Genomic DNA, 24787 nt, shown 5'->3' on the forward strand with positions numbered 1-24787 from the left:
CAAGGAAACCGTGTGGGGTAAGAAGCTCTAGCACCAAATTCACACTTTCACAAAAGGTGCTGGAGCATTTGCTCTGGTTGTCTGGGAGGGGAGCTATACCTTTAAATGTCAGACACCACACTTCAATGTTAAAATGTATTTTCCCGGGGTGGAGAAGAAACAGTGGTGTCCTGAGTGCCTCTATGCCCCGTCTGGTGGCCTGGCATGCCCGGGTTCATCTGGCCTGCTTGGAAGCGCTTGGTCTCCGTACTTCAGCTTTTCAGCCGTCCCAGACAGAGTGGCCGTCCCCTATACCCACGCTCTGTAACATCACCCGCACTGGACATGGGAGGGGGCCGGTGGGGGCGGGGGGCTGGGACGGATGCCCACAGTTCTTGGGACGATTCTGGAGTCCCCCGGGGACACCGGGGCTCAGGTGTGCATCTCCCCAGGTGTCGTTCACTGTACGGGGACAGGATGCCCCCTTGTGGACACCACGTGGACAATTGTTTATCACCCCCATTTTAAAGCCAAAGCAACCGAGGTCTGGAGGGCTTCAGAAATTGGTTCAAAGGCGGACGCCAGTGGAGAGCAGCCTGGGAGCTAAGCTCCAGGCCTCCTAAGTCTTAGTCGGCCATCGGCCCGCAGCTTCATGCTCTGATGTGAGATGGCCCGAGAGAGAGAGACAGGGAGCTAACCTCCCTTCTCTACCTTACAATTAGCCTCGTGCCCCTGATGCTTCCATGTTGCCGGCCAGGCCACTTTCCCCACAGCATTTTCTGTTTTCATTTGCACCAAGAGATAAATGCTTTCCGAAACTTCCCTGTGGCCTCCTGGAATGAGGCAGATTAAAGCCAAACCTATCACCACGCTAACCCTGTCCTTCTTTCTTCCCGGTGCCGCCCCACAGCCTGGACCCGCCAGGCGGCCCCACCAGTATCTCTGTCGGGCACACCCCGTTGGCAGAGGCCGTATTTACAGGCCACGGGCTGCGGGAAATGAGATTGGGCCGTCACAAGGCGCGGTGGGGACGGACCTCAGAGGAAGTGAGAGCCCTCTCGGCTGGCAGTTCAGACTCAGGGCCACTGGGGGGAGTTTGGGCTTTCTGGGAGCCCAGAAGGTTCTGGGCTTGGGGTGGCCAGAGGTCGAAGAAGGAAAAGGAGTCCTTTGTCATTTTACAAAAAGTGGGAGATCTGTATGTGTTTCGGAGCCTGACCTGTGAGAAAGTGCCGAGAGACCGTGTTTTGAAATCGCGGTGGCGCAAGAGAATGATATATCGTGCAGCAGGGAGGCTGCAGAAAAGGTATCTATCTTGAGTCCGATTTTTAATTTAAACTTAATGGAAAACACATTTTGCGTTCCGCGGCCTTCCCACCGGCAGCCTCAGATGGTTGGGCAAAGGTGATGGGTCCGGGCAATTAAGCTGGTGAAGCATTATCCCTTCCAGGCCGGGATCTGACCAGTAAAAGAGACCAGGATTCGGGCAGAACAAAAGACCAGATTGCCCTGGACTCAGTCGTCCAGCCAGGCCTGTTGTTGAGAACATGGAGCCGTATTTCTCCGCTCCCTCCTCCCGCCCCACCCCTACACTTCAGCCAGAGCCATTGATGCAGCCCAGAGAAAGGGAAACCCACATTCAATAGGCAGGAGACAAAGGCTTTGGCACCGGAAGGAGGACGGTTGTCTCCCCGGCTCCAGGTGTCCCCGATGAAGAGCAAGTTACGCTGGGGGAACGTAGAACCAAAGAAAGACCCATTGTTGGGCCTCTACCTCACACCTGCGAAGCTTCACTCTGCTCATTTCCATCTTTTTGCAGATCCCTAATATGATATCCAGTGACGGATGGACTCAAAAAGGGGAAATTATTTTTCCCTTATGCTTTCACTTTGGAAAGGCCAGTCCATTCTCGGCAGCAGTCACTTCATGCTTTCCGGGGCCCCGGATTAGCAGATATACTTATATGCCTGTGTCCGTACAGTAAGCAAATAAATAAACGTTCTAACTGAAGGGTGCAGAGTCGAGTAAAAATCATAAATGCACAACTCAAGAAACTGGCACAAAGGGAATCCCCTCGCTTGGTTGTTGTTGTTGTTGTTTAAGTTTATTTATTTATTTTGAGAGCAATAGCGATAGCACCAGTGGGGTGGAGGCAGAGAGAGGGAGACAGCGAGAGAATCCCAAGCAGGCTCCACACTGTCAGTGCAGAGCCTGATGCGGGGCTCGAACTCACGAACCGTGAGATCATGACTTGAGCCGAAACCAAGAACCGGAAGCTTAACCGGCTGAGCCACCCGGACACCCCTCCACTCACTTGTATAATCACCCCCCCAGGTCAAGGAGTAGACCGGAAGCCCCCTTGCGCCCTCTCTCTGTCCCCCACTCCTCCCTAGCAAGGTAACCACTGTCTTGATTCCCGACGCCATAGGTGAGTTTTGTCTGTTTCTTAGACTTAGCCTGAAGGCTGCAGGGTCTGCTGGACTGAGAACAGGTTTTGCAGATAAACCAGAATGGGAATCCTGGCTTCCTGGGCTTTGTGGCTCTGTGACCCTGAGCAAATGACTTGACTTCTCCCAGTGCTGATCCGTAAAAGGAGAAGAACGTGACACTGGCTTTGCCTGGCTCATGTTAGGGATAAAAGGAGAGAATAGATATAAAGTGTCCGCTGCATACTGCTTTCAGGAGAGTTGCCTTCCCTCCTCCTATCACAGCCTGTTTACTCCAACAGGACGACAGGACGGTGTCAGGAAAGATTAGGAGCTCACCTTAGCTCTACACAGATGGAGCCTCAAAGCAGGAGAAAGAAAATCCAAAGCAACAGAGCGAGAGAGGAGGCTCCAGGAAGGACCTTCTTGTATCAGAACAAATTCCCATAAGAAAAGGGTGTGCCGTGCCACCCCCTGTAGCCTGAAGAACTTGTCAAGTAAAAATCGGAGAAGAGAAAAGATGTCAGTCCCTTGGGAGGGAGGCCAGATGCCCCCCAACCAGCCCCTCCTTCCAGGAGTGAAACTTGAACCAGGAACGGTCTTCAGGGCAAAATCCTTTTCCTAGGTTACCATGAAATATGTATTTCATGCAAGCTTTGCAGAGGTCAAACGACCCTTTCTCTTGGCTTTCTGGGAGTTTCCTGTGGAATTCATATGTGCCCAAAGAAGAACTTTCACCAAGAGGAAAATTTAATAAATGTGGTTTATCTAAGCTTCGTGCTCTCAGCTAAATCTGCACTAATGACTCAGGCAGTTTGCTCCTCTGAGACCATCATTTTTCTTTATTTGCTCCAGCCGTGAGGTTTCAGCCTGAGGGAGAGAATGTCGGGGACAGAAAGGCAGACATTCTTGGTCTTACTCCTGAGACTTTTTTTTTCTATTCCCTTGGAACGCTCGGTTCTATTTCTTAACCTCCTTCCAGTCATGGAGGATTATTTCTTATTGCAGCAGAACCCGTCCGCAACTCCAGGTCCAGAAGACAAGACAAACGCTCAGCAAGCTCTTTTATAAAGGGGTCATTGTATGTCATTGCGGTGTCTGTGGGAGAAGGGGTATAAAAATAGTAATGATAACCAGCTAGCATTTGCTGAACACTTACTATGAACCAAGGTCTTTTTTGAGCACTTTACAGGTATTATTCTATCCAATTGTTGCAACAACTGTGCTATGTAGATGTTATTATTAGCCCATTTTATTGTTTTTAAAGCTTTTTGTTAATGTTTATTTACATTTGAGAGAGAGACAGACAGAGCCTGAGCCGGGGAGGGCCAGAGAGAGAGGGAGACATAGAATCAGAAGCAGGCTCCAGGCTCTGAGCTGTCAGCACGGAGCCTGACGTGGGACTTGAACCCATGAACCATGAGATCATGAGCTGAGCCAAAGTAGGACACTTAACTGACTGAACCACCCAGGTGCCCTTTAAAGCTTTTTTTTTTTTTAAGTTTATTTATTTATGGAAAGAGAGAGAGAGCAAGAACACAGGCAGAGAGAGAGAGAAAGAGAGAGAGAGAGAGAGAGAGGGAGAGAGAGAATCCCAAGCAGGCTTCACACCATTAGCTCAGACCCCGACGCGGGGTGCGAATCCACAAACTGTGAGATCATAACCCAAGCAGAAATCAAGAGTCAGACGCTTAACCGACTGAGTCACCCAGGCACCCCAGCCCATTTCTGACACCATTTTCTCTGTGGCTTAGAGAGATTGGGTAAATTGAGGGAGGCTACTGAGCTAAGGGTTAAGAGGCAGGTCTAACTTTCAACTCTTGTCTGCATAACAACTGTATTGAAATGAGGTTGTCACAGCCTCACCTGATCCTTGATGTTTTTCAGAATGGACTAACCAAATGCCTCTGGTTCTTGGGATATTATATGCACGTGACTGTTTCCTTTCTAAAACGGTCTGCACACATCCACGCTTTGGCATATTGTGGTCTCAGAACCGCCTCCACCCCGCCCCTCTTTTTCGCTTGGAATGGTTTCAGAGCTAGAAGGAACGGTCGCCCAAGCCACAAGTCATAGGTGCTGGGCAGCTGGGTGATTCCCGTAAAATTCTCTCCCTCGTCGTCTGGCCTGGAAGGGCACACATTTTCTCCGAGGCGCACAACCAAACGCCCACAGCTGGGTGAGGCAGCGGCTGTGCTCCTGCAACCCCGCCATGACTGGAGGCTAAAAATAGGAGCCTCTGCCAGCCCATCCCCTGTCCTAAGCCCTGGCACCCAAGTCAGCCGCCCGTCTGCAGAGGGAAGGGAAAATTTGCAAAGACTTCCCCAGCCTCCAGCACCTATGGCAGGCTTATCCTGTAGTCTGCAAAAGCACATCCCAGCCCTGGTCTTGAGGGCACTTGTGAGTTTCCCCAGGAGACTCTCGAGGAGAATTGCAAACATGCCTACAGTTCACAAAACGAAACTCTTGGGTTCTTTTGAAACTAAGGAACGAGCCCCATTTTAGGGGAAAGGGGGAGTTTTTACGTGCAACAGAAAAAGAACTGTCACCCCTGTGAAATTCCTAGGGCAGTGCCCGGTAAGAGTAGTTACGCGTTAAGGGTTCATCTTAGGAGATGGGGTAGCAGCACTCTGGAAATTGAATGGATTGTGCCCCACGATCAGCTGTGTTCTCTCAGACATTTGCAAAGGAAGGCGAGGGTTACTACTGGCCCTCCTGCCATCCTGACCCCTTCCCAACCGCCAACACTCCCTTCCATTCTCAGTGACCGATACCCAAGCATCTCACCCGCCAGTAAAATGACCTGTCTGTAAACCCACCGGATACCATAGCACGCAGGAACTGTATAGCCGCTTCTCCAGGGTGTGGCAAAACTGCAAACTGCAGGCCAGATCGGTCCAACTCTGGCCCATGGACAAAACAAAACAAGACAAAACAAAACAAAAACAAAGAAGAATGTCCAGCAGAGACTGCAGTTAGCCCACAAAGCCTAAAATATTTACTATCTGGTCTTTATAGAAAAAGCTTGCCAACTCCTCCTGTAGTTTAACCCCTTCGTTTTGCCGCTGCAGAAATCAAAGTCTAGACTTCCCTACGGCCGCACAGGGAGAGTCTCAGTCCTGTGCTCCTGCCATGATGGGGTGTGGACACCCAGGAGCTTCAGAACTGTAAACATGGCTGCTGGGGAGGGCTGTGCGTGTCCCACTCACAGGTATTCTGTCCTAACTAGCTCTGGCCGGAGCTCCAGAATCAAACACATTCCCCGCAGGAGGCAGGATGGATTCCATGAACTCTTTCTCTCAAGGAGCCATCTGTCTCTCTTACCTACCCGGATCTATTCCCCTCCTGACTCCCTTCTCCTCCCATCTTCTACTCCTGATCTACCTAACCCTAACCCTAACCCTTGTTATAACGCGCTTTTGCTTTGCCTTACAGGTTCACTGTTGGCCTATAACACGACCTCCCACACAGACCAATCCTCACGACTGAGTGTCAAAGAAGGTGAGTCTGTTCTCTCATGCATTTTCTTCAGTCCCAGGAACGGCACGGTTCCATGCTGTTAAGATTGGCGTGGGGAACTCCAAATCGGTGCACTCTTAACCTTAAAAACAAGATCGGTGGTTATTTTATGAGCAAAAACTGGTTTATGTGGGAAGGGCAGAGAATAGCAATTCAGGACAAACAAGCTATGGCGAAAGGATAGGTCAGCCCAACAAACAAAGGAGAGAGGAACGTTATTTTATGGAAAACATGGAGGAAGTTGGGAGGAGTTGTTGTGAATGTAAGTCCACTGGAGAAAAGTAAGAGTTCGGGGGTGATGACAGCTTCTCATTGGCTGAGGTGCAGGGGGTAGCTGATTTCTTACAGGAGATGTAATGTACATCTTTCCCTGTTGGAACCTGTAACTGATGATTCTTTCCTGTTGAGATTCATCTGTTGTGGTAGGTCATTGACACATCTGTTGAAGTCTGTAATTGACCATTCTTCCTGTAATTTACATGTGAGTGGTACTGCCCCCCTCCCCCCACTAGGTCTCTCTTTCTGGCCCCCCAACTCCATTTTATTGAGGTTTCCCTTTGTTAATTTTCAAGCACCAAATCTTTTGTTCCGCTCAGATTTTTCTAGCATACAAGGCAAGAAGCCAAAGCATATCCCGCTTGCACTAACTGCAAAAATGCAGCAAGGTTTTGGGGCACCTGGTTGGCTCAGTTGTTGAGCATCGGACTCTTGTTTCAGGTCAGGTCATGATCCTGGGGTCATGGGATCGAATCCTGCATTGGGCTCCACACTGAGCATGAAGCCTGCTTGAGCCTGCTTGAGCTTGAGGCTCACTCTCTCCCCTTCTGCCCCTCTCCCTTGCTCACACACACACACACACACACACACTCTCTCTCTCTCTCTCTCTCTCAGGAATAAAAATAAAAACATTTAAAAAAATACAGCAAGGTTTTTAAATATCTTGTAATGATATCAAAGATATGACTTGACATTGTTACCCCATGAAATACAAGCTGTTGCTCTTCGAGGACTGCACCCTTTCAAAGCTGGAAGTTGGGGGCTTTTCTCTGTTGAAGATCATGAAATGAAGATTTTTAAGGATTCTTGCAAAGCCACATTTTAAGGGTCTCTTTTTTTTCCTAACAAATTTTAGCAATGCCAATTTATTTTTAAAGTGGTGATGTGGGGATTTGGTCTAGTGGGTTTGGTTTAGTTGAGAGAGACAGGAACAACCTCAACAAATGGTATTTACCAGTGAGGATTTGATTGCAATAGCACCTCTCCACATCTTATTTACGAAACATTGTGAGGATGTGTTGTTCCAGATACTGTGTTAGATCCCAGGCATTTAAACAAGTGAATGATTTGTGGTACCTGGTTTAAGGGAGAAAAAATGTAAGTGAAAAAAATCTGCCCAAGGCAAAAAAAAAAAAAAAAAAAAAATCCACGGAGGAAGGGAATTTTGAGTGGCGGCTTAAAGAGCGAATAGGAGTCTGATGAACACACTCCCTTCCTTGACTTTCTACTTTGCCACTTTTTTTTTCATGTACATCTGCTGTATGCCCATCACTCATTTTGCCCTCTCCCCCACCCTCCATCAACCCTCAGTTTGTTGGGATGAGCACTGGGTGTTGTATGGAAAGCAATTTGACAATAAATCATATATATATATATATTATATACATAATATATATAATAATGCACAATATATATATTGTACATATATATAATGACAGTAAATCATATAAATATATATAATATTATATATATATGTGTATATATATATATATATAATGTACATGTGGTGTAAAATTGAATGAATGAAGGCAGAAATTTTCCATGTAGGTTGCATGTAGTATAGCTCAGCATAAGATTTCAGAGAAACATGAAGCTCTTCTAACAGAAAAGCCTGAAGGAACATTGATTCAGAATCCTCGTGAGTTATGGAGGAGGCAGACCCAAAAAGCATGGGTGTTTTGGCCACGATCACACCTTTGATCACATAGGACTTTGTGTTTCCTGTCAACAATTTATAATCAGATGATAACCAGAGAATTTAGTGAAAGGAATATACAACATGGTGACTCTGCTTTTAAACTTTTGTGGTTTCATTTATTTCCTCTCCCCCGCCTCCTACCCCATGCTGGGTCCATCCTCTTCATGCTACTGTTTTCCTTTCCGAATCACATTTTTTTGGATTTTGCCATGAAAGCTAAAGTCCTATTGACTCATTCTGCAGTCCAAGCCACATTTTACTTTCCGACCTAGTTAACATCATGTTGCAGATGTCTATAATAGAGAAAATATATTATAGTGACAAACATATTAAATTCGAGGTCAGGGCACCCTTGGCTTGGTCTGGGGAGATCACTTCATGCCCCGCATCTTGGTTTCCTGTCAAATAAAAGGACTGAACTAAGTCAGTAGGGGTTTGACTCTTGAGCTCTGGGCTTCTAAAGGGATGTTCTAGAGCTACAGGTGAGGGCTCCGCCTTCATCAGGGCCACACTGTTTTGATCTGGTTTATTTATTGAGTTAAAATTTCATTTGAGGATAGGGATCCAGCTCTTGGAAAGAAGGGGGTAAGCGAAAAAGAAGGACTGAAGGGAGAGAGGGAGAAAGGGAAGGGGAGGAAAGGAAAAGAAGGATCCTTCAAAGTTCCTTCAGTTGTTCAGGCTAAACCCTGCTGGCAACCAGTGAGACTGGGGCCGAGCCAATGAGAGAATATCTGATAATGGGCTTAAAATAAAGACTTTCGTTTAGAAGCAAGTCTGAATTGAGCTGCATTGATGAGCTGCAGCTCATTACTCCTCCAGGGGTCTTAGCTTTCAGCCCTCTCCTTTACCTACCATACTGCATTTCCTTCCCTTGGCTCCTTTGTGTACAGGGCGGCGGAGCATTTGCAGTGCCACTGGCCTTATTCAGGCTTATTGCAGGAGCAGCTCGCTCTTGCTGGGCAACAACCCCTCTTCTGAAATGAATTAACTGTAGTATCCAGGCAAACGCACGCTGCCAGGACCTCATTCAGGTGGTGCCGGGGCATTTATCGCCCAACATCGGCCCTGGCCTCTAGAGACCATTAAGTCTGTGCTTCGCAGGTGCATCTTTTGTCCCCAGTAAAGCTTTCCACTTGAGCTGTCTTGCTTCTGTGTTGCCTCCCCCCTTGTGAGGTGGTCTGAATCTGTCTGAAAGGCCCATCGTCCACAAAACAAAGTGCATTAGCAAGACAAAGCTAATCAGGCTTCTCTCTCCTTCCTTTTCACTCTCCTCCCCACCTCTTTCCCTCTCTCTCTCCCTCTCTCTCTTCCTCTCCTGCTTTTTCTCTAATAGCTGTCTTGATTACTGAAAACATTAAATGGAAAACTCAAGAGAAAACAGCGAGCCACCTTGGCTCCACGTTGTTGGAATAAGACACACACACACAGCCCCAAACAAGCCCAGAGTTCTTCTAGAGCAACAGAGCTGTGTGTGCGTGCGTGCGTGCGTGTGTGTGTGTGTGTGTGTTGTGCCTCACAAAGGGCAGGTGCTGGCATCACACAGAAAGGAAAGAAGTTGAAGAGATGATGTCTATTGTGCTTCTTCCATTCACTTATCAAATGAGAGTGCCTTTTTCTTTAAAATGGCATAATCACCCTTCCAGCTTGTCTCTTGCAAATGATTGCGCCCTTGGAGGGTCATTTGTGCCCAGGAAATAAGGCTTGATTTTTAAAATTAATTTATAGCAGTCTCTAAGCCTCTTTACCCGAAGTATTCTATAGTCGCGGATTGGACCCAGTTAAAACAGTTGTGCTCGCTTGACTTTACTTATCAAGGCTAATGCACTTTAAAAAAATAAATTAGGACGGAAGCAATTGTTACCCATTTACGATAGCAGCCACAACCGTCGTCTATATAAGGTTTTGTAATACCTTAGACACCCTCTTGCTTTGCCTCCGCTTCTGACCTGGAAACATCCTGAGAGGTAGTTAAGACTCTCTCCGTTTTGCGGAGAGAGAAAGTGAGGGTCAGCAACTTTAAGTGGTTCGCTGAAGGAGCACACAGCTGGTCAACAGCACAGCAAAGACTCAACCCCGGTTGTGGGAGTCAAGGTTTCCCTGCTTCAGATGGTCTCCCTGGCAAATACAGCTTTTCCCGTCTGGCCCGATTTCCATGCAGACAGTATCTGGCCTATATGTTGTCGCAGCAGAGATCTGAAACTTTGCCCATTATTTTCCCCTGTGGCCACAGTTTTCCCCAGTGTCATCTCCTTCCATGCCCCTGTACTGTTCTCTTTTCCCAAAGATGAAGTCATACCCAACCCCTGACTGGCACTGCCTTCTAGTCTGAACTGCACAGAGAATCACTGAGAGAGCTTTTAAAAAACACTGGTGCCCGAGAACAAATATTGTACGACTCCACTCCTACGAGGCACCTTGAGTAGGCAAATCCGTAGAGAAGGAACGTAGAATGATGGTTCCTGGGACCAGGAGGAGGGGGGAATGGGGAGCTGTCGTTGAATGGGTACAGAGTTTCAGTTTGGAATGATGAAAAAGTTCCAACGGTGAAAGTTACACAACACGAACGTACTTGATGCCCCTGAAATGTACACTGAAAAATAGAACGGTAAATTCTGCGATGGATGTTTTGGCACAATCAAAAAAATGAAAAATTTAAATGAAAAAAAAAAAATTAAAATGTTGATGCCCAGGCCCCAGACATGACCAATTCTACTTCAGAATATCTAGGAGTGACACATGCACATTGGGAATTTTTTAAAGCTCTCCAGTTTACTCTCATAAGCTGCAGCCCAAATTGGGAAGCCTATGCTACAGTGCAGACACAAACCAGAAAGAGGAGAAGGAGACCCAGCTCAGAGCCTCCCCTGACTAGGGTTTTCCTGGAGATGCACGGGGGGGTTGATCTTGACCTTTCCTGGCCTCTCATGAAGGAAGCCCGGGACCTACAGGTTGACTGATGAAGGTGTGGGTTGAGTGAAGGGACCACGTGATCAGGATTCATTCATTTCATCATTGTCATTGATGATGTGATCGTTATCACTGATTTTAACAAGTTTACATTAGCACCTCACTTCACATCTCAGAAATTCCTCTTATAAGCCCTCACCGTATGTATCTAAATAATACACATGGTATTGGTACCTTGATTTTATAGGGAGGACACTGGGGTTCTGGAAGTTAATGGCCTTACCAAGCACATCCGCAACCTGGAGCCGGGACCACTAACTCCAAACCTGTTCTCTCTGCCCTCCATGCGGAGGTGGGAGTGTGTTCGGGGGTGCAGGTCAGAACTCCACCTTGTTTTCTGGGTAAACCTTAGGGACCCCCAGTGCTCTCAGCTGGAAAATTAAAATGCAGTCATCAGCGCACCCCTCTGGTCCAGGGCTGCTTTGCATGGCTAAACCCTCATTTCCTTAGCTCCTCATGCTGGATCTGTTTAAATACCTCTGCCTCTCCAAAAGTCAGAGGATATTGAGCTCCTTGTTTATTAACTCCTGGAACTCATAAACCTGCCAAGGGCCCATGTAGCACTGAGCTTCTTGCCCCAGCCTGGGAAGGCTTTCAGAACCGGCTGCTAAATGCAAAACCACTTCTCCACTGCGGGTGGATTGTCAGCCTGTGGAATAACCATCGCTAGCAGTTGCCTTGGCTGATGGATAAAAAGTCTGTCTGCTTACACTCCAAGTATGGGAAAGAGAGGGGGAGAAACTACCTTTCCGCATCCTTTGGAGAGAAATGCCTCACTGGCGCTGAAGATCGTGCTAACAAGAGCCCGGCTTCCCTCGAGGAGATTTCCAGATGGCAGGGGCCTGTGCACATAGCAACAGCCCCTTTTTTGCAGCCCTTTATTGTTTGCCAAGCATTTGCACATCCATTATCTCATTTGCGCCTCATGCCATCACCATGAGACAGCAGGGCTGGTATTATTATTATTATTATTATTATTATTATTATTTCATTCTGTAGGTAATGAAAACTAGGCACAGAGATTATGGGGTTCATTTGAAGTCATCCAGGTCTTAGGGTAGAGCAGGGCTCAAACGTAAGCCTCTGGCTTCTTTCCTCCCTCCAGGCTGTTTCTCATATCATCATCTCAACATATTTAATTCAATCATGTAATGATAATTTGAATTAACTAAATTATTTAATTCATGCTCTGAATTTACCTAAGGTAGGTATTCCTCTCTTACTTCGGCATTGTATTATCTTAATTAAAACTCGGGGTGCCTTGGGGCACCTGGGTGACTCAGCTAGTTAAGCGTCTGACTTCAGCTCGGGTCATGATCTCATGGTCCATGAGTTCAAGCCCCGCGTCAGGCTCTGTGCTGATAGCTCAGAGCCTGGAGCCTGCTTTGGACTCTGTGTCTGCCTCTCTCTCTGCCCCCTCCCCTGCTCTCACTCTGTCTCTGTCTCACTCTCTCTCTCTCTCTCTCTCTCTCTCAAAAATAAACATTTAAAAAATTATATAAAAAAAAACCTCAGGGTGCCTGGATGACTTAGTCAGTTGAGCATCTGACTTTGGCTCGGGTCATGATCTCACAGTTCATGAGTTCGAGCCCCGCATCAGGCTTCGTGCTGACAGCTTAGAATCTGCTTGGGATTCTCTTTTTCTGTCTCTCTGTCTCTGCTCCTCCCCAGCTCATTCTCTCTCTCTCTCTCTCTCTCTCTCTCTCTCTCTCTCTCTCTCTCAAAATAAATGAATAAGCTAAAAAAAAAAAAAACCAAAAAAAAAACCCTTAAGATCTGTACACAGACTGTATGATCCTGGACAAGTCACTTACTTTTTCTGTGTCAGTTTCCTAATGTATAACATAAGGACAATTTTAGTACCCCTCGAGGGCTGATACAGTACTCATAAATCACTTATTAGTGTGGTATCTGACTTTCTAATAAATGCTCCATGTTTGCTCCATGAATTGTAATAATAGTTGGCATTATTGCAAAATAATTAGAATATTTTTGAGGGGTTCCCATTTGCTGACACTGTGCCGAAGGCTGAGAAGGGTACCTTAGCATATCACCTGGCGTGGCAATACCATGGGTGAGACACCGGCGGTGCGTAAGGTCTTCTTGGGGAGATGCACGTGGAACTCGTAAGGAGTAAAATGAAATTGCATATAATCAATTAGAAAAACACATGCTACGTACAAGAAGTTCTCTGAGACTCATGGAGAGATGAAAGAATCATTAAATGCAAATCCCAAAGAGATGTGAGGCCAGAGGTGACGTGGGTCTGGCTGAGACCACACGGGGAGTGAAGGCAAGTGGCAGAGCTTAAAATCACTTGGTACCTTGGTCAGAAAGGGACCAAAATTCTGTGATTCGCGTCCTTCTCCACCTTATTCCGTCACCTCTTCATTTATTAAGAACCTACTGTGTTTGGGACACTGGGCAGAGCCCCAGAAACATGGTGTGCCAACCAGCACCTGCCATCACGGGGCTTGGAATCAGAGATCTGTAGATTAGGCCAGTAAGCAATTAAATAGTGTGTGGTGGAGTATGGGTGATGTATCACCGGATCTTGCCATTCCCCCTGCATTACATCCTCTCTGGGGTGTCCTTTAGATGATTTAATTTTCGAGGTCACAGTTAAAGACGGGACACCCCTGGAAGTCTACAGTATGGTAGTCTTGGAAATGGCTGTGGAAACCAGAGGAAGGTGGTTGACCCCAACACCAATCAGTGGGTCTGGGCCTGCCATGTATGTGTGGGGGCCGCAGTGTGGAGGCGCCATATGTGTTCAGGTTCGATTTGGGGAAAGGTACCAGGGGAGCTTCTCTGGGGGTGTATGAGCATGCCCTGTGGGAGCAGCAAGGCCTCCCAACAAGGCTCATGGGTGACATGGGCGTGAGGAAGGGGGCCCTGCATGGACTCTGGGTGGGTCACGTGAAGCTGAGAGACCAAGTCCCCTTGGGCGTCTCCCTGTGGGACAGGAAGCTCAGCAAAGGAACCCAGAGCCAGGAATCTGTTTCAAAATAATGGGGGCTGGGGAGGGGGAGTGGGTGGGAGGAGAGCTAAAAGGACACTGGCCCTGAGTCCATGCTTGTTAAAGCAGGATAAAATGCCCTTTACGCTTCCGTTGACTTCTGTCTCTGCGTTTCTACGCCTCTGAAATTTTCCACAAGTTAAAAGATGCCTTGAGAAGTTTCATTTTGATGGGAAAAGACACAGAGATGAGCTCAGAATACGTATTCCTAAAGCTGTGCACTGTGTGTGTCGCATAGTGAATGAGGGTGATGCGTCTCTGAGTACAGCATTTGGGGGAGAGTGGGCTTCGGGCAGCCTCCTGAGTGTAGTGTCTCTGCAGGAGGGGAGGGTGAGTGTGGGGTTGGGCGTGGGCATGCCTCGGACAGGGCAGCACGTGGGGGATTGTTCTGGAACATGCGTACCACTGTGAGGTAAGCTCCTGTTATTTTTAGGGAGTAAATAACCTCTCTTATGGAGCAGGTTAGATGGTTAACATGCACTTAGAATTTAAGGGTATTGAGGCCTCACAGGAGGGCCTGTGAAGAACTTTGTCATTATATGTTTTTCCTTTATGGTGAAACACCCCTAATCCATTTTTAGCAAAGCAGGGATGATTGCTGAATGTGTGTGTGTATGTGTGTGTGTGTGTGTGTGTGTGTGTGTGTGAGAGAGAGAGAGAGAGAGCGCGAGAGCGAGAGAGCGTGTGCTGTTTCTGTGGTCCAAAGGCAGAATTTATGATTATAGAATAGACAGTAGCTTGCTCTCTCCATTTTACTTTTTTTTAAACTGTTTTTCTTTGAAATTCCAGAGTTAATGTTTTGTCTGCTTTCGATCTGCCCCTCTTTGGAGAGCTACATGTTTGTGTGTGTGTGTGTGTGTGTGTGTGTGTGTGTGTGTGTGTGTGTTCACCAGAGAGAGATTGAAAGAGAGAGAGAAAGAGAGCTGGAAACAAAGAGTCGTTGTCTCCAAACTGTAGCAGGCAGGAAACCCCAATCCCAAGGGAATTTAGCCAGCCAGCCCTGTCCCGGAGTCAGACTCCAGCTCTCTGAATTCAATTTGACAGCTTGTCTGGGACACTTTCTAAGTAACCATTATCCTTCCTTTCTCTTAAGTAAAAGCACTGTTATTTTTTTCCATGGGTGTGCTGTGTGCACTGTTATCACACATGTGTGGCTTCCACACAGCGACTAGGACATGCTTTCTCTAAATTATTGGAAACACTTAGCCTGTTTCCTAAGACAAGTGTAAATTTGTTCCAGAATAATGAGGCAAACGACTTTCAGTATTGTACCATTGCAGTGTTAGAGGAAGGTATAGAGGAATTTTGTTGGGACATTTCTTTTTTTCCCCCTTTAGTTCTAGTTAAGGAAGGAGTTCCCTTATTTGAAGGAGCTTATCTGTCTCAGGAATATTCGAATTGTATACATTTTATTCCTTTGAGGATTTTTTAAAAAAATATATCCAAGGAAAGATCTCTTGCCATGATCATTCCCCTCAGTATCTGTGTTGGATTGACTGACTGCCTGTTTTAAAGAAATAGACCACCATACATCACACTGCAGGAAGAGAATTCAGAGGTACATGTATGTTCACGATGAGACCCCCAGGGTTGTATGGGGCAGACACACACACAACTATGGTGACCGCCTAAAGTGCCAGGTGAGAGCCTCTCAGTCTTGGCTTCTTCAGTTACTCAGATCAATTGACTTTGCCACCACAACATGGTGGAATTGTGAGGCAAAACCAGCTTTTCCGTGTGAGTGTGTGTGTGTGTGTGTGTGTGTGTGTGTGTGTGTGTATTTGAAGGCTGTCCAGGTTGAGCGAGGCAGCATCCACAGGCACATGTCCCAGAACAGTCTAGGTGTTTTCAGGGTTCAGGAATGGGACAGCTTTGCCCAATGGCACATACCCTTTCTCCTCTGTCTCCCCCCCCACACCCCAATCTATGTCTTAGAAAGCCACATTCTGAAATCTACCCCCCACCCCAAAAACACCCCCACCGTGGAGAGCCAATGTTGTAGTTGAATATTTGATGGAGAAGAAATGTGCCTCACACCTTAAGGCGCAAGTCAGATGATATCTCCTCAATATGATCATCCATCCGTTCCCAAAGGGCTTTGCTTGTAGCCACTGTTTCCCCAGTTTAGCATTCAATGGATTCTGTCATAGTAGTCTTTTGTCTTACAAGACCTGAAGCATCTTGGAGATGGGGACTTTGTCTTAGACAAGGCCACTGAATCGATGGATGAAAATTATAGGCAAAATGCCTTAAACAACTCCCAAGAGTTTACTGTACAACTAACTCTTTGTGCTGTTTCCCAATTTGAGAGTGATATTTGGACTTCATATGATGCAGAGGTGGTATGGAACTTGCCTTTCCTTTCTACCTTGCCTCCAGTCTCCCCTTCACTTGACCCCCAAGGTGATTCTTCGTAAGCTATGATCAGTCCCATCCAGGAGGAGAGGGAAGAGTTTGCCGAGAGCAGATTCTAGTCACAAGATGATGGTTCTCCTTCACCCTTGTGGCCCAGTTTTGATCAGCTTAATCTCCCCTTGGAGGCCCTTCACATCTGGGTCCTCCGGCTGTGTGTTCCGTTGCAAAAAAAGGCAAAGGAGAACCAAGCCAAGGAAAGTAGCATCGCAGGAAAAATGTAACTCCTGCTGACTTCAGCCTTCCTCTCCTTTCCTTCCTTTCCTTTTATCACCTTCCCCTATAATGGTAACAGCTAACACTCACTTAGTGTTTACACGTGCCAAGAACATTCTATTCACTTCACGTTTATACTTCATAACAAACTCATTTAGTTGGTACTATTATTATTCCCATTTCACATAGGAGAAAACTGGGGCACAGAGAAGTTAACCCCAAATCACAAAGCTAGTATGAGAACTGGGTCTGTTACTGCAGCCTCTTGCCCACAGGGCAGTTCCAAGTCCTCACAGTTGCCTCTTCCTATTCCATACACCACCCCATGGAAAGGCCCATTTCTTCCAGGCAGCTGATGTCACCTAGCTACTAAGGTGGCATGATTAGCTTAAGGGATTCCTGCTATGGTCCAAAAAATCAGGAACCTGACTCAGTGTCTGCATTTCAAGAAGCAAGTTAGGTGGTTTCACAGATGTGCTTTTCATTACTATGCTTTACGATTTCCATGACATTACACGTTCTTTTGTATTCAGTATTACATTTAAAAGAATAAAGGCAAAAGAGAAGAGATCTAGACAAGGAAACGATATATTATGGAATACCAGGCCAATCAATAAGGATGGCAACAAACTTAATTGTTTTAATGTTTGTTTATTTATTTTGAGAGGAAGGAGGTGGGGGAGAGGGAGCCTTAAGCAGGCTGCACACTCAGTGTGGAGCCCAATGGCAGGGCTAGATCCCACAACCGAGATCACGACCTGAGCCAATATCAAGAGTTGGACACTTAACCTACTGAGCCATGTAGGCACCCCACAGACATAATTTTTAGAATGAGGGTGAAATAGATATCAGTCTAATAAATCTATTTGTGAAATGTCCCTCAAATCACAACCAGTAAGCAATCCCTTGCTTCTATAAGCTTCATTGACCCATGGTTCTCAAGGAGGAGAAAGAAAGATACCAGAATGCCTGTGAGCATTTTGAAGACATGTGCCAGGACCCTCCAGCCACCCCACCCCACACACCCTTCTCAATTCCTGTGTACCTGTGCCGGGCGAAGGGGCCCGGGATGAAGTCAGAGCTGAGAGATTTGTGTTCTTAGAATAAGTGCTTTCCATTGCTTCCAAAATCTTGTCCCCTGACATCACCCCACCATGGGGAGCCAGAGCTTTATTTGAATACTTAAGGGAGAAGAATTGTGCCTTCCTTGCTCTGCATCAACACCCTTTCTGCCACCACAGTTTTGGCCTTTTCCTGTCCCTGTGCCCAAAGGCACACTCAGGACCCTAGTCCTGGTCCTCACTGCTTTCAAACTCCCATGTTGGCCTTCCTGCCCTCCTTGGGCATGTCTTTTTGTCTATATGTTTATTGAAGCTGCTCTTAGATGCTCCCTGGAGAAATCAAGAACCCAATCAGCACCAACTTGCCCAGTAACATTAATGACTGATGACAATGAAGGGATGAGCTCTGCTGCATTTTAAGAAGAGAAAATGGCTTTAAGTAAACCTAGGAGGTGGAAAGAGGAAAGTGCAAGGCTGTGGGAAAGTATTTGGAGGCCACTTGACCTCAAGAGCACCCTTCCAATCCCTCGGCCAGACAACAACTCCTCCCCTGCCACTGGGGAGGGACCTCCCATGGCAGTGCCCAGTGGGGTGCAGCTCCCATCCCAGTTAATGCCAGTTTCTTGGTAGGATCTCACACTGACTCAGTGGGCCATTCAAGTTCTGGATCTCCAATTCATCTCCAGACTCTTGACTCTTGCTATTTTGGGCCTCTCATGTCTACCAAGTTTCACTTTGACTCAGATATTTCATCCCATTCCAGATAACAGAGCTACGGCTCAAAATGAAATTGGCCTTGGTTGATGTAACTCCATTTCTATTACCATGTGGTCTTGGTTAATAATAGAAACTAGAAGTGACCCCTGTGGCTATTTTGAGTAGTGAGTTCCCAAAGTACTTTGGAAAGAAAATAGGAAGTCCAGAAGGGCTCCAGAGGACCTACTGGTGGCCACCTCGAAACAAAATATTCCAAATGCATTTGTTTTGCAAAATGTACTGATACAGAAATTATACAGGGAGATTGTTTGGAGGAAGTAGTTATTGGAAAGTCTTTGAAGGAAGCTTGCTTAGTCTCATGCTTATAAGACAAATTCCATCTTCTCTCTCTCTCCAGAGAGAGAGAGAGAGAGAGAGAGAGAGAGAGAGAGAGAGAAAGAGAGAGAGAGCAGCTTCTTTCCTGCCAGATAGAGGTGTAGGGGTTTGGGGCATCTTCTAATGAAAAGCCAAGACATTGATAGCATCGTTTGTTATTTTAATATAAAAGCTTTTCCCAAGTTCTTTGTATAGATGTTAACAACTTACTCGGTTTAGAGGAGCTCCTATATAAGAAAATAAAGAACTTATTTCTCATGAAAGAGCCTTTAGGGAAAAGATCAGGTCTTTGAGGAAGAAAGAGTACAGCTAGAAACACTAACCAGGACTTGTGTGGGTTTTTCCTCTCTCATCTCGGGGATTTGTAAGCTCTCACATGGGAGGGTCAATAAAAAGTTTAAACATGCCTCCTTGATAAAGCTCAGATTCTTGTGTCAGGCATACTCTAAAGAGGAAGTGGTAGTTAAGTGGTATTATTACTTTGTCTATTAAAATTCAACACACCTTTCAAAGCCCATTTCAAGTCCCACCTTCTTCAAAGTTATTTCTCCCTTACTCCCCAAGACTACAATCTCCTCTCAAACCCTGACCACACTCACAAACTATGAACCTAATTACCTAATTACAAGATTACCTCGTAGTGTCGAATTGTGAGTTTGGTCCTACGTCCTCTTTTCCAGGATGTTTGGTAAATATCATTGACAGATGGATGGACCCAGTTGATGGATTCACTGGAGACGAAAAATCTAGTCTTTGACAATCTAATTCAATATTTACTCAATCCTTATGCTTCACTAAAGACAGAACCAAAAGAAATTAGCTTTGGTTGACACAGAAAGATTAACTTCCTATCTCCAATGAAATAAACTCTGGAACAGGATAGCAGAACAGGATAGTGGCTATAATTCTATAGGACACTTTGGAGTATGTAAAGCATTTTCACATACATGATTTCATTTCTCCTCAGTAGAACCCAGTGGGGTTTAAAAGGGCCCTTTGGTTTCCAAACTCTTAAATTTAGAAGAATCATCCCCCCCCGCCCCAGTACCTACCTTTTACAGATAGGTTAACTGAGATTCAGAGAGATTAAGTCCCTTGCAGCTGGTCACCAGCAGAGATGGGAAGCAAATGACGGAGTTCTGAACCCCAACCCAGAGTTCTTCTAATTGCAGTGAGCTGTTTCCCTGCTTGGAACAGATTAAAGAGAAGTTATTGAATTCCTTCTAATGAAAATCTTTAGGTGCACTTACTAATACCACAAACGACCTTATGCTTGATAAGATTTAGGTACTACTTGTCCAAAGAGATGAAAATCATTCTTGGTATAATTTTGAAAAATCTGTGAGCTTAGAAAGTCTTTGGCCTGCCGGCAGAATAATTATCAGTCCTGCCCAATATCCTGGGGGAGTTTAGAGAATGGCAGTTTTTATGCTATGAGTCATACTTTCAATTTCTATTAAAATTCTTATACGGCCACATATGCTTTCTCTCAGGCTTTGGGCCTCCAGGCCTGTGCTAATTTGCATGTCTGGTTTAGATAATGTCTGAGGTCTCTTCCAGTCTGAAAAGAAGCCTCTGATTCTATTATATAAGTGAGATCGCATTCCACCTACCAAGAAGCGATGGTTCTTCTTCTTTAACTACCGTGTTTTCGTTGTGTGGATACAGGACTCAGGGATGAGAGCATTTTATGCTTACCTGCCGGGCCACAGAGATGGAGTATTCCTTCACGATGAACTGACCTGTCCACTTGTCATACACTGGCCCCAGAGAACCATTTCAGATGCAGGTCAAAAAGCAAATCGCAGTGTTGGGATTTTAAGTTTCTGGATCTGAATGGCAATCCTAAGTCCACGTGAGACTGAGACCCTAGCGTTACCAATTACCCTGATTCTACATATGCAGAAATTGGTGAACTCTTTCCTGGACTAGACTCTCATCTTTTACTGCCCTCACCCAAATGTCAAAAGAACACTGTCAGGTTTTTTTTTTTTTTTCACTGATTTCGCTGTCTTCCGACACAGAGTAATTCTCACTGACCAAAGAACTAGTAAAAGGGCATTGACTTTCCAGGAGGGCTTTCAGATCAACATAGGCCCGTCTGGTCGCTCTTCCTGAGAACATGATGGTGCTGGGGAAAGCTCTATTTTCACGACATTAGACAGCTCAAGGCTTTGCTCCAATTACGTATTTTTGGCGAGGCCCTCCCCACCGCTGGGCTGTCTATTTCTCTGTCAGTGTTTTCCTTTTCTCCACAGCACTCACCACCTTCTCCTATACGATGTAGTTTGCTGTTGGTTTTGAATGTAAGCTCCACAGAGCAGGGATGTGCATCGAGCCGTCACTATTCTCAGCACGCAGAGCAGTGTCTCGCAGAGTAGCAGACTCTCAATAAAATTTGGCTGAATGAATGAATGTGTTGTGGGATAGGAGATATCGATGAAGTCCAATAAGCTAGTATTGGGGAGGAGAGGAATCTTGGAGCGGGCGAGGGAAACAAAGTCAAGGAAGACACAGGCCCTCTCTTCCAAAAGATTATCGCCAGGCAAAGGGGGATACGAAGAATTCACAAGAAGACAGAACAAGGAAGAACAATGAACATCAGACTCTCACCAGAGAGCCTTGAAAAGAAAATGATGCCCAAGTTCAAGCCCTAAGTGAACTGTTAGCGTTTCTTTTTCCTACTTGGAAGCCTTTTAAAACCTGAGGCAGGTTTGACCAAAAGCCTTGCACTTCAGTTGTGTCTACATGGCCCAATGTGGAGGGGAATGTGGGCAAACACCCAATTAATCTAGTCAGTGCGGATTGCTTTTCCACATAAGGCTGGCCCCAAAAATCCCACTTTGAGGCCTTATCAAAATAAATACGTCATTTAGACTCCTGTGTCGTTCAGACACAGAGCCCATGGGAGAAACAGAGTGAGGGAAGGGTCCAGGCTCAGCAGGGAGAGTCACGTGACTATGGCAAGGCCGCGCCTGGCGAATGCACCACTCGCCTTTCCAAACTTTTCGTATTTAAAAACCATCCTTTTTTTTTTTTTCAGGCATTTTTCTCATATGTCCTTTTTTCCCTTCGCACATATAATATCTTAAACAGTACCTCCATTATGCTCCACGCAGCGGGGCTGGTTCTGAGGCTGAGGGGCTGTTTGGATTCCAGGACAAGATCCTTGAGCAGAGGAAATCTGATCCAGGATGTTTTTTTTTCTGTGAGTTCCAAGTTTGAGGAAAGCCTTCCCTAGATATTTCCCTCCTCCTGAGGTCTCAGTGGAAGCCAAGATCTTCTGTTGCTCTTTGGAACATAAGATGCCACTGAGGTGAAGGTGAGGCTGCCCCTATAGAACGGGTTGAAGTGAGGTGAGGACACAGCTCTGAGCATCGAGGCCGGCCAGGCGGGGACCTAGAGTTGCTGGCCGTTGGGTTGATGCTAGACTCTTAACACCTAAGCCTACTGTACCAGCAGGCAGCCCATAGCCACTGCCCCTCGCCATCTTCTAGGGTGGTGTCTCTCACACAACGGTCCAGGCTAAAGCATTTCTTGTTTCAAAAGAGAGCCCACACTTGGGGCGCCTGGGTGGCTCAGTCCGTTAAGCGTCCGACTTCCAGCTCAGGACATGATCTCACAGTGGGTGAGTTCGAGCCTTGCATTGGGTTCTCTGCTGTCAGCAGGAGCGCACTTTGGATTCTCTGCTCCTCCCTCTCTCTCTGTCTCTGTCTCTGTCTCTGAAAAATAAATAAACATTAAAAAACAGAGAGAGAGAGCCACACTTGATTCCAATTTGGGGATCCCTGATTCAGAAGCACAGGAATGGAACTATTTCTTCTCCTTTATGGTTTCTCTTCCTTTCCAAGGCCTTCCTTGATGAAATTTTTAACCTCCACTCTCCAGATAAACATTTTAGCGGTGCAAGGAAGATTGACTCAGTTACAGGTATATGGCGTATATTTTTAAGTTGCTGTTCATCAAATGTTTGTTTCCTCAGAGCAGTCCTATAAAGCATGTGTTCCTCATCTTTTTGAGAAAAGAAGGACCTGAGGTTCAAAAAAGCCGAGTAACCTTTTGACCAGAATCACCCAGCAGAGTACAATGGCAGAGTGAGGATCCGAACCTAGAGCCAACTGCTGCTTCATTTTTTTTAATGAAAAAAAATTTTTTTTACATTTATTTATTTTTGAGAGAGAGAGAGAGATAGAGCATGAGTGGGGGACGGGCAGAGAGAGAGAGAGAATCCAAAGCAGGCTCCAGGCTCTGAGCTGTCAGCACAGAGCCCAACGTGGGGCTCAAGCCCACGAGCCGTGAGATCATGACCTGAGCCGAAGTTGGACGCTTAACCGGCTGAGCCACCCAGGCATCCCCGGAGGCCAACTGCTTCTAAACATTGTGTCATAAGCCCTGGAGAAGCCCCAAGGCTTACCACAGGAAAAGGACACCTTCACAGGGACTTCCTGTGTCCTGCATAAACAGCCACTGCTCAGGTGCTAGTTGCCCACTCACTGTGTTTGAAGTGGGAGAGCCAGGCCAGAAGGTCAGACATCTGGCAGGGTCGCTGGCAGGCGTCATCATGGAGACAGTGGCAGACGAGAAGCCGGTTCTGAGGTGGGGGTTGGGAAGGTTCAGGAAGCAGAGCAGGCTTTCACCAGTAGGGGGCAGCGTCAAAGGCAACACAAAGGAGAGCCGGGAAGAAAGCAGCCCGAGTCGGGTCATTGGTCAGTAGGGCCTGCTTCTCAGAGACTGGGCCTGTCAGAAGAGCCCAGGACCTCACAGGGAGAAGGGGCTTTGGAGGATCGTCTGGCCCAGACTTCTCCCAACAACAAAGAAGTTTGCCCCCTTCTTTGGGGGCACCCCACATGGTTCTTCCCTGGGAGCGTCTAGGGCTTTTTCCTGGGGAGTTCAGGGCTCTGGGTCTCCTCTGGCATCCTCACTCTTTCGAGAAAGGAAGTATGGATCTGACTGAGAGAAGCCTCTGCTCTAAGCGTGAACAGCCTTGTCCATTCTTCAGCTGAAAGGTCTATATTCAGAAGCCGGGCTCTCCACGGATAAACAGGGCTAGGTGCTGCCAGATGCTTCAGCAGCAAAACCAGAAATCCGAAGAGAAGTTTCAGGGAAAATTCATCTCTTTCCATCAAGTAACTGAGAGCGTGGCCTCGTGTCGTGAGGGATAAAGAGAGAGGCTCTTGTGTGCTGGTGTCACTGCATCGTGGGCCTCCGGGTGAGGTCATGACAAAGTGGAGGGTTGCGTGTTCCCTGGTCCGTTAGGCCTTCAGACAGCCAACCGTGGGCGTCAGAGCAGAAAGAAACTTTCTTTCCTGAGTCAGTTGGCCAGATTTCTAGGACCCGTTTAAAAGCTTCACACAGAAACGGAGTTAACACTGGGATGTCTATGAGAAGGTCATGTCCAGAAAAAGCTTTCCCCTTCCAACAGGGACTTTTCAGAAAAAAACCAAAAATCTCCATGCTCGTATTTCTCTATTCCGGGAGGCTCTCCTGAATTCTGAGAGGCCATTTAGCGTCAGATTCAGCCACACTGAGTATCACATAATGGAGACACTGTTCAGGCCATTATATACGTGAGGCTGAATTATCGACAATGCCCAGTAACGCCCAGAGTCTCCAGAACAAACTCCTGGTCCCTCTCTGCTTTGGCAGAAATTGATTTTAGGGCTGCCTGAAACCATGGGCTCCAGCTGGAGCCCTTTGGGTGACTTCTCTGAAAAGGAATCACAATGAGATTTGCCATCTTAGTATTCTATAGAGCCAGAGAGTGAGTTTGCCAGAGTCTGGGTGATTTTCCTGCTGATAAGGCCATCTGCCACCTGTTAGAAGATCGTCCACCGGTCTGCTGGTCCCGAATGTTCACATTTTTGAACGCTGGGCCCTCTGCTGCTACCTTAGCATGTCTTTTCAGAAGACAGTTCTCAGGGGCCCTTGGCTGGCTCAGTTGGTTAAGCATCTGACCTTGGCTCAGGGCAGGATCTCATGGTTGGTGAGTTCAAGCCCCACGTTGGGCTGTCTGCTGTCAGCAAAGAGCCCACTTCGGGCCCTCTGTCCCTGTCTCTCCCTACCCCTCCCCGACTGGTTCTCTCTCTCTCAAAAATAAATAATAGAAAATACGTTAAGAAAAAAA

At 46.6% G+C, this 24787-nt stretch overlaps 1 protein-coding gene across 5 annotated transcripts in view; it reads left to right on the forward strand.

Moving 5' to 3' along the window:
* Positions 1-24787, forward strand: part of FLI1 (Fli-1 proto-oncogene, ETS transcription factor) — a 131073-nt gene that overhangs the window by 94190 nt on the left and 12096 nt on the right. For all 5 annotated transcript variants that reach the window (XM_040483512.1, XM_040483513.1, XM_040483516.1 and 2 more), the window contains one exon: positions 5838-5903. In XM_040483512.1, the coding sequence (XP_040339446.1) occupies positions 5838-5903 (66 nt within the window). The remainder of the gene's footprint in view (positions 1-5837; positions 5904-24787) is intronic.

This window comes from Herpailurus yagouaroundi, unplaced genomic scaffold (assembly GCF_014898765.1).
Source record: "Herpailurus yagouaroundi ecotype Mexico unplaced genomic scaffold, PumYag 161, whole genome shotgun sequence".
Classification (NCBI taxonomy): Eukaryota; Metazoa; Chordata; class Mammalia; order Carnivora; family Felidae; genus Herpailurus; species Herpailurus yagouaroundi.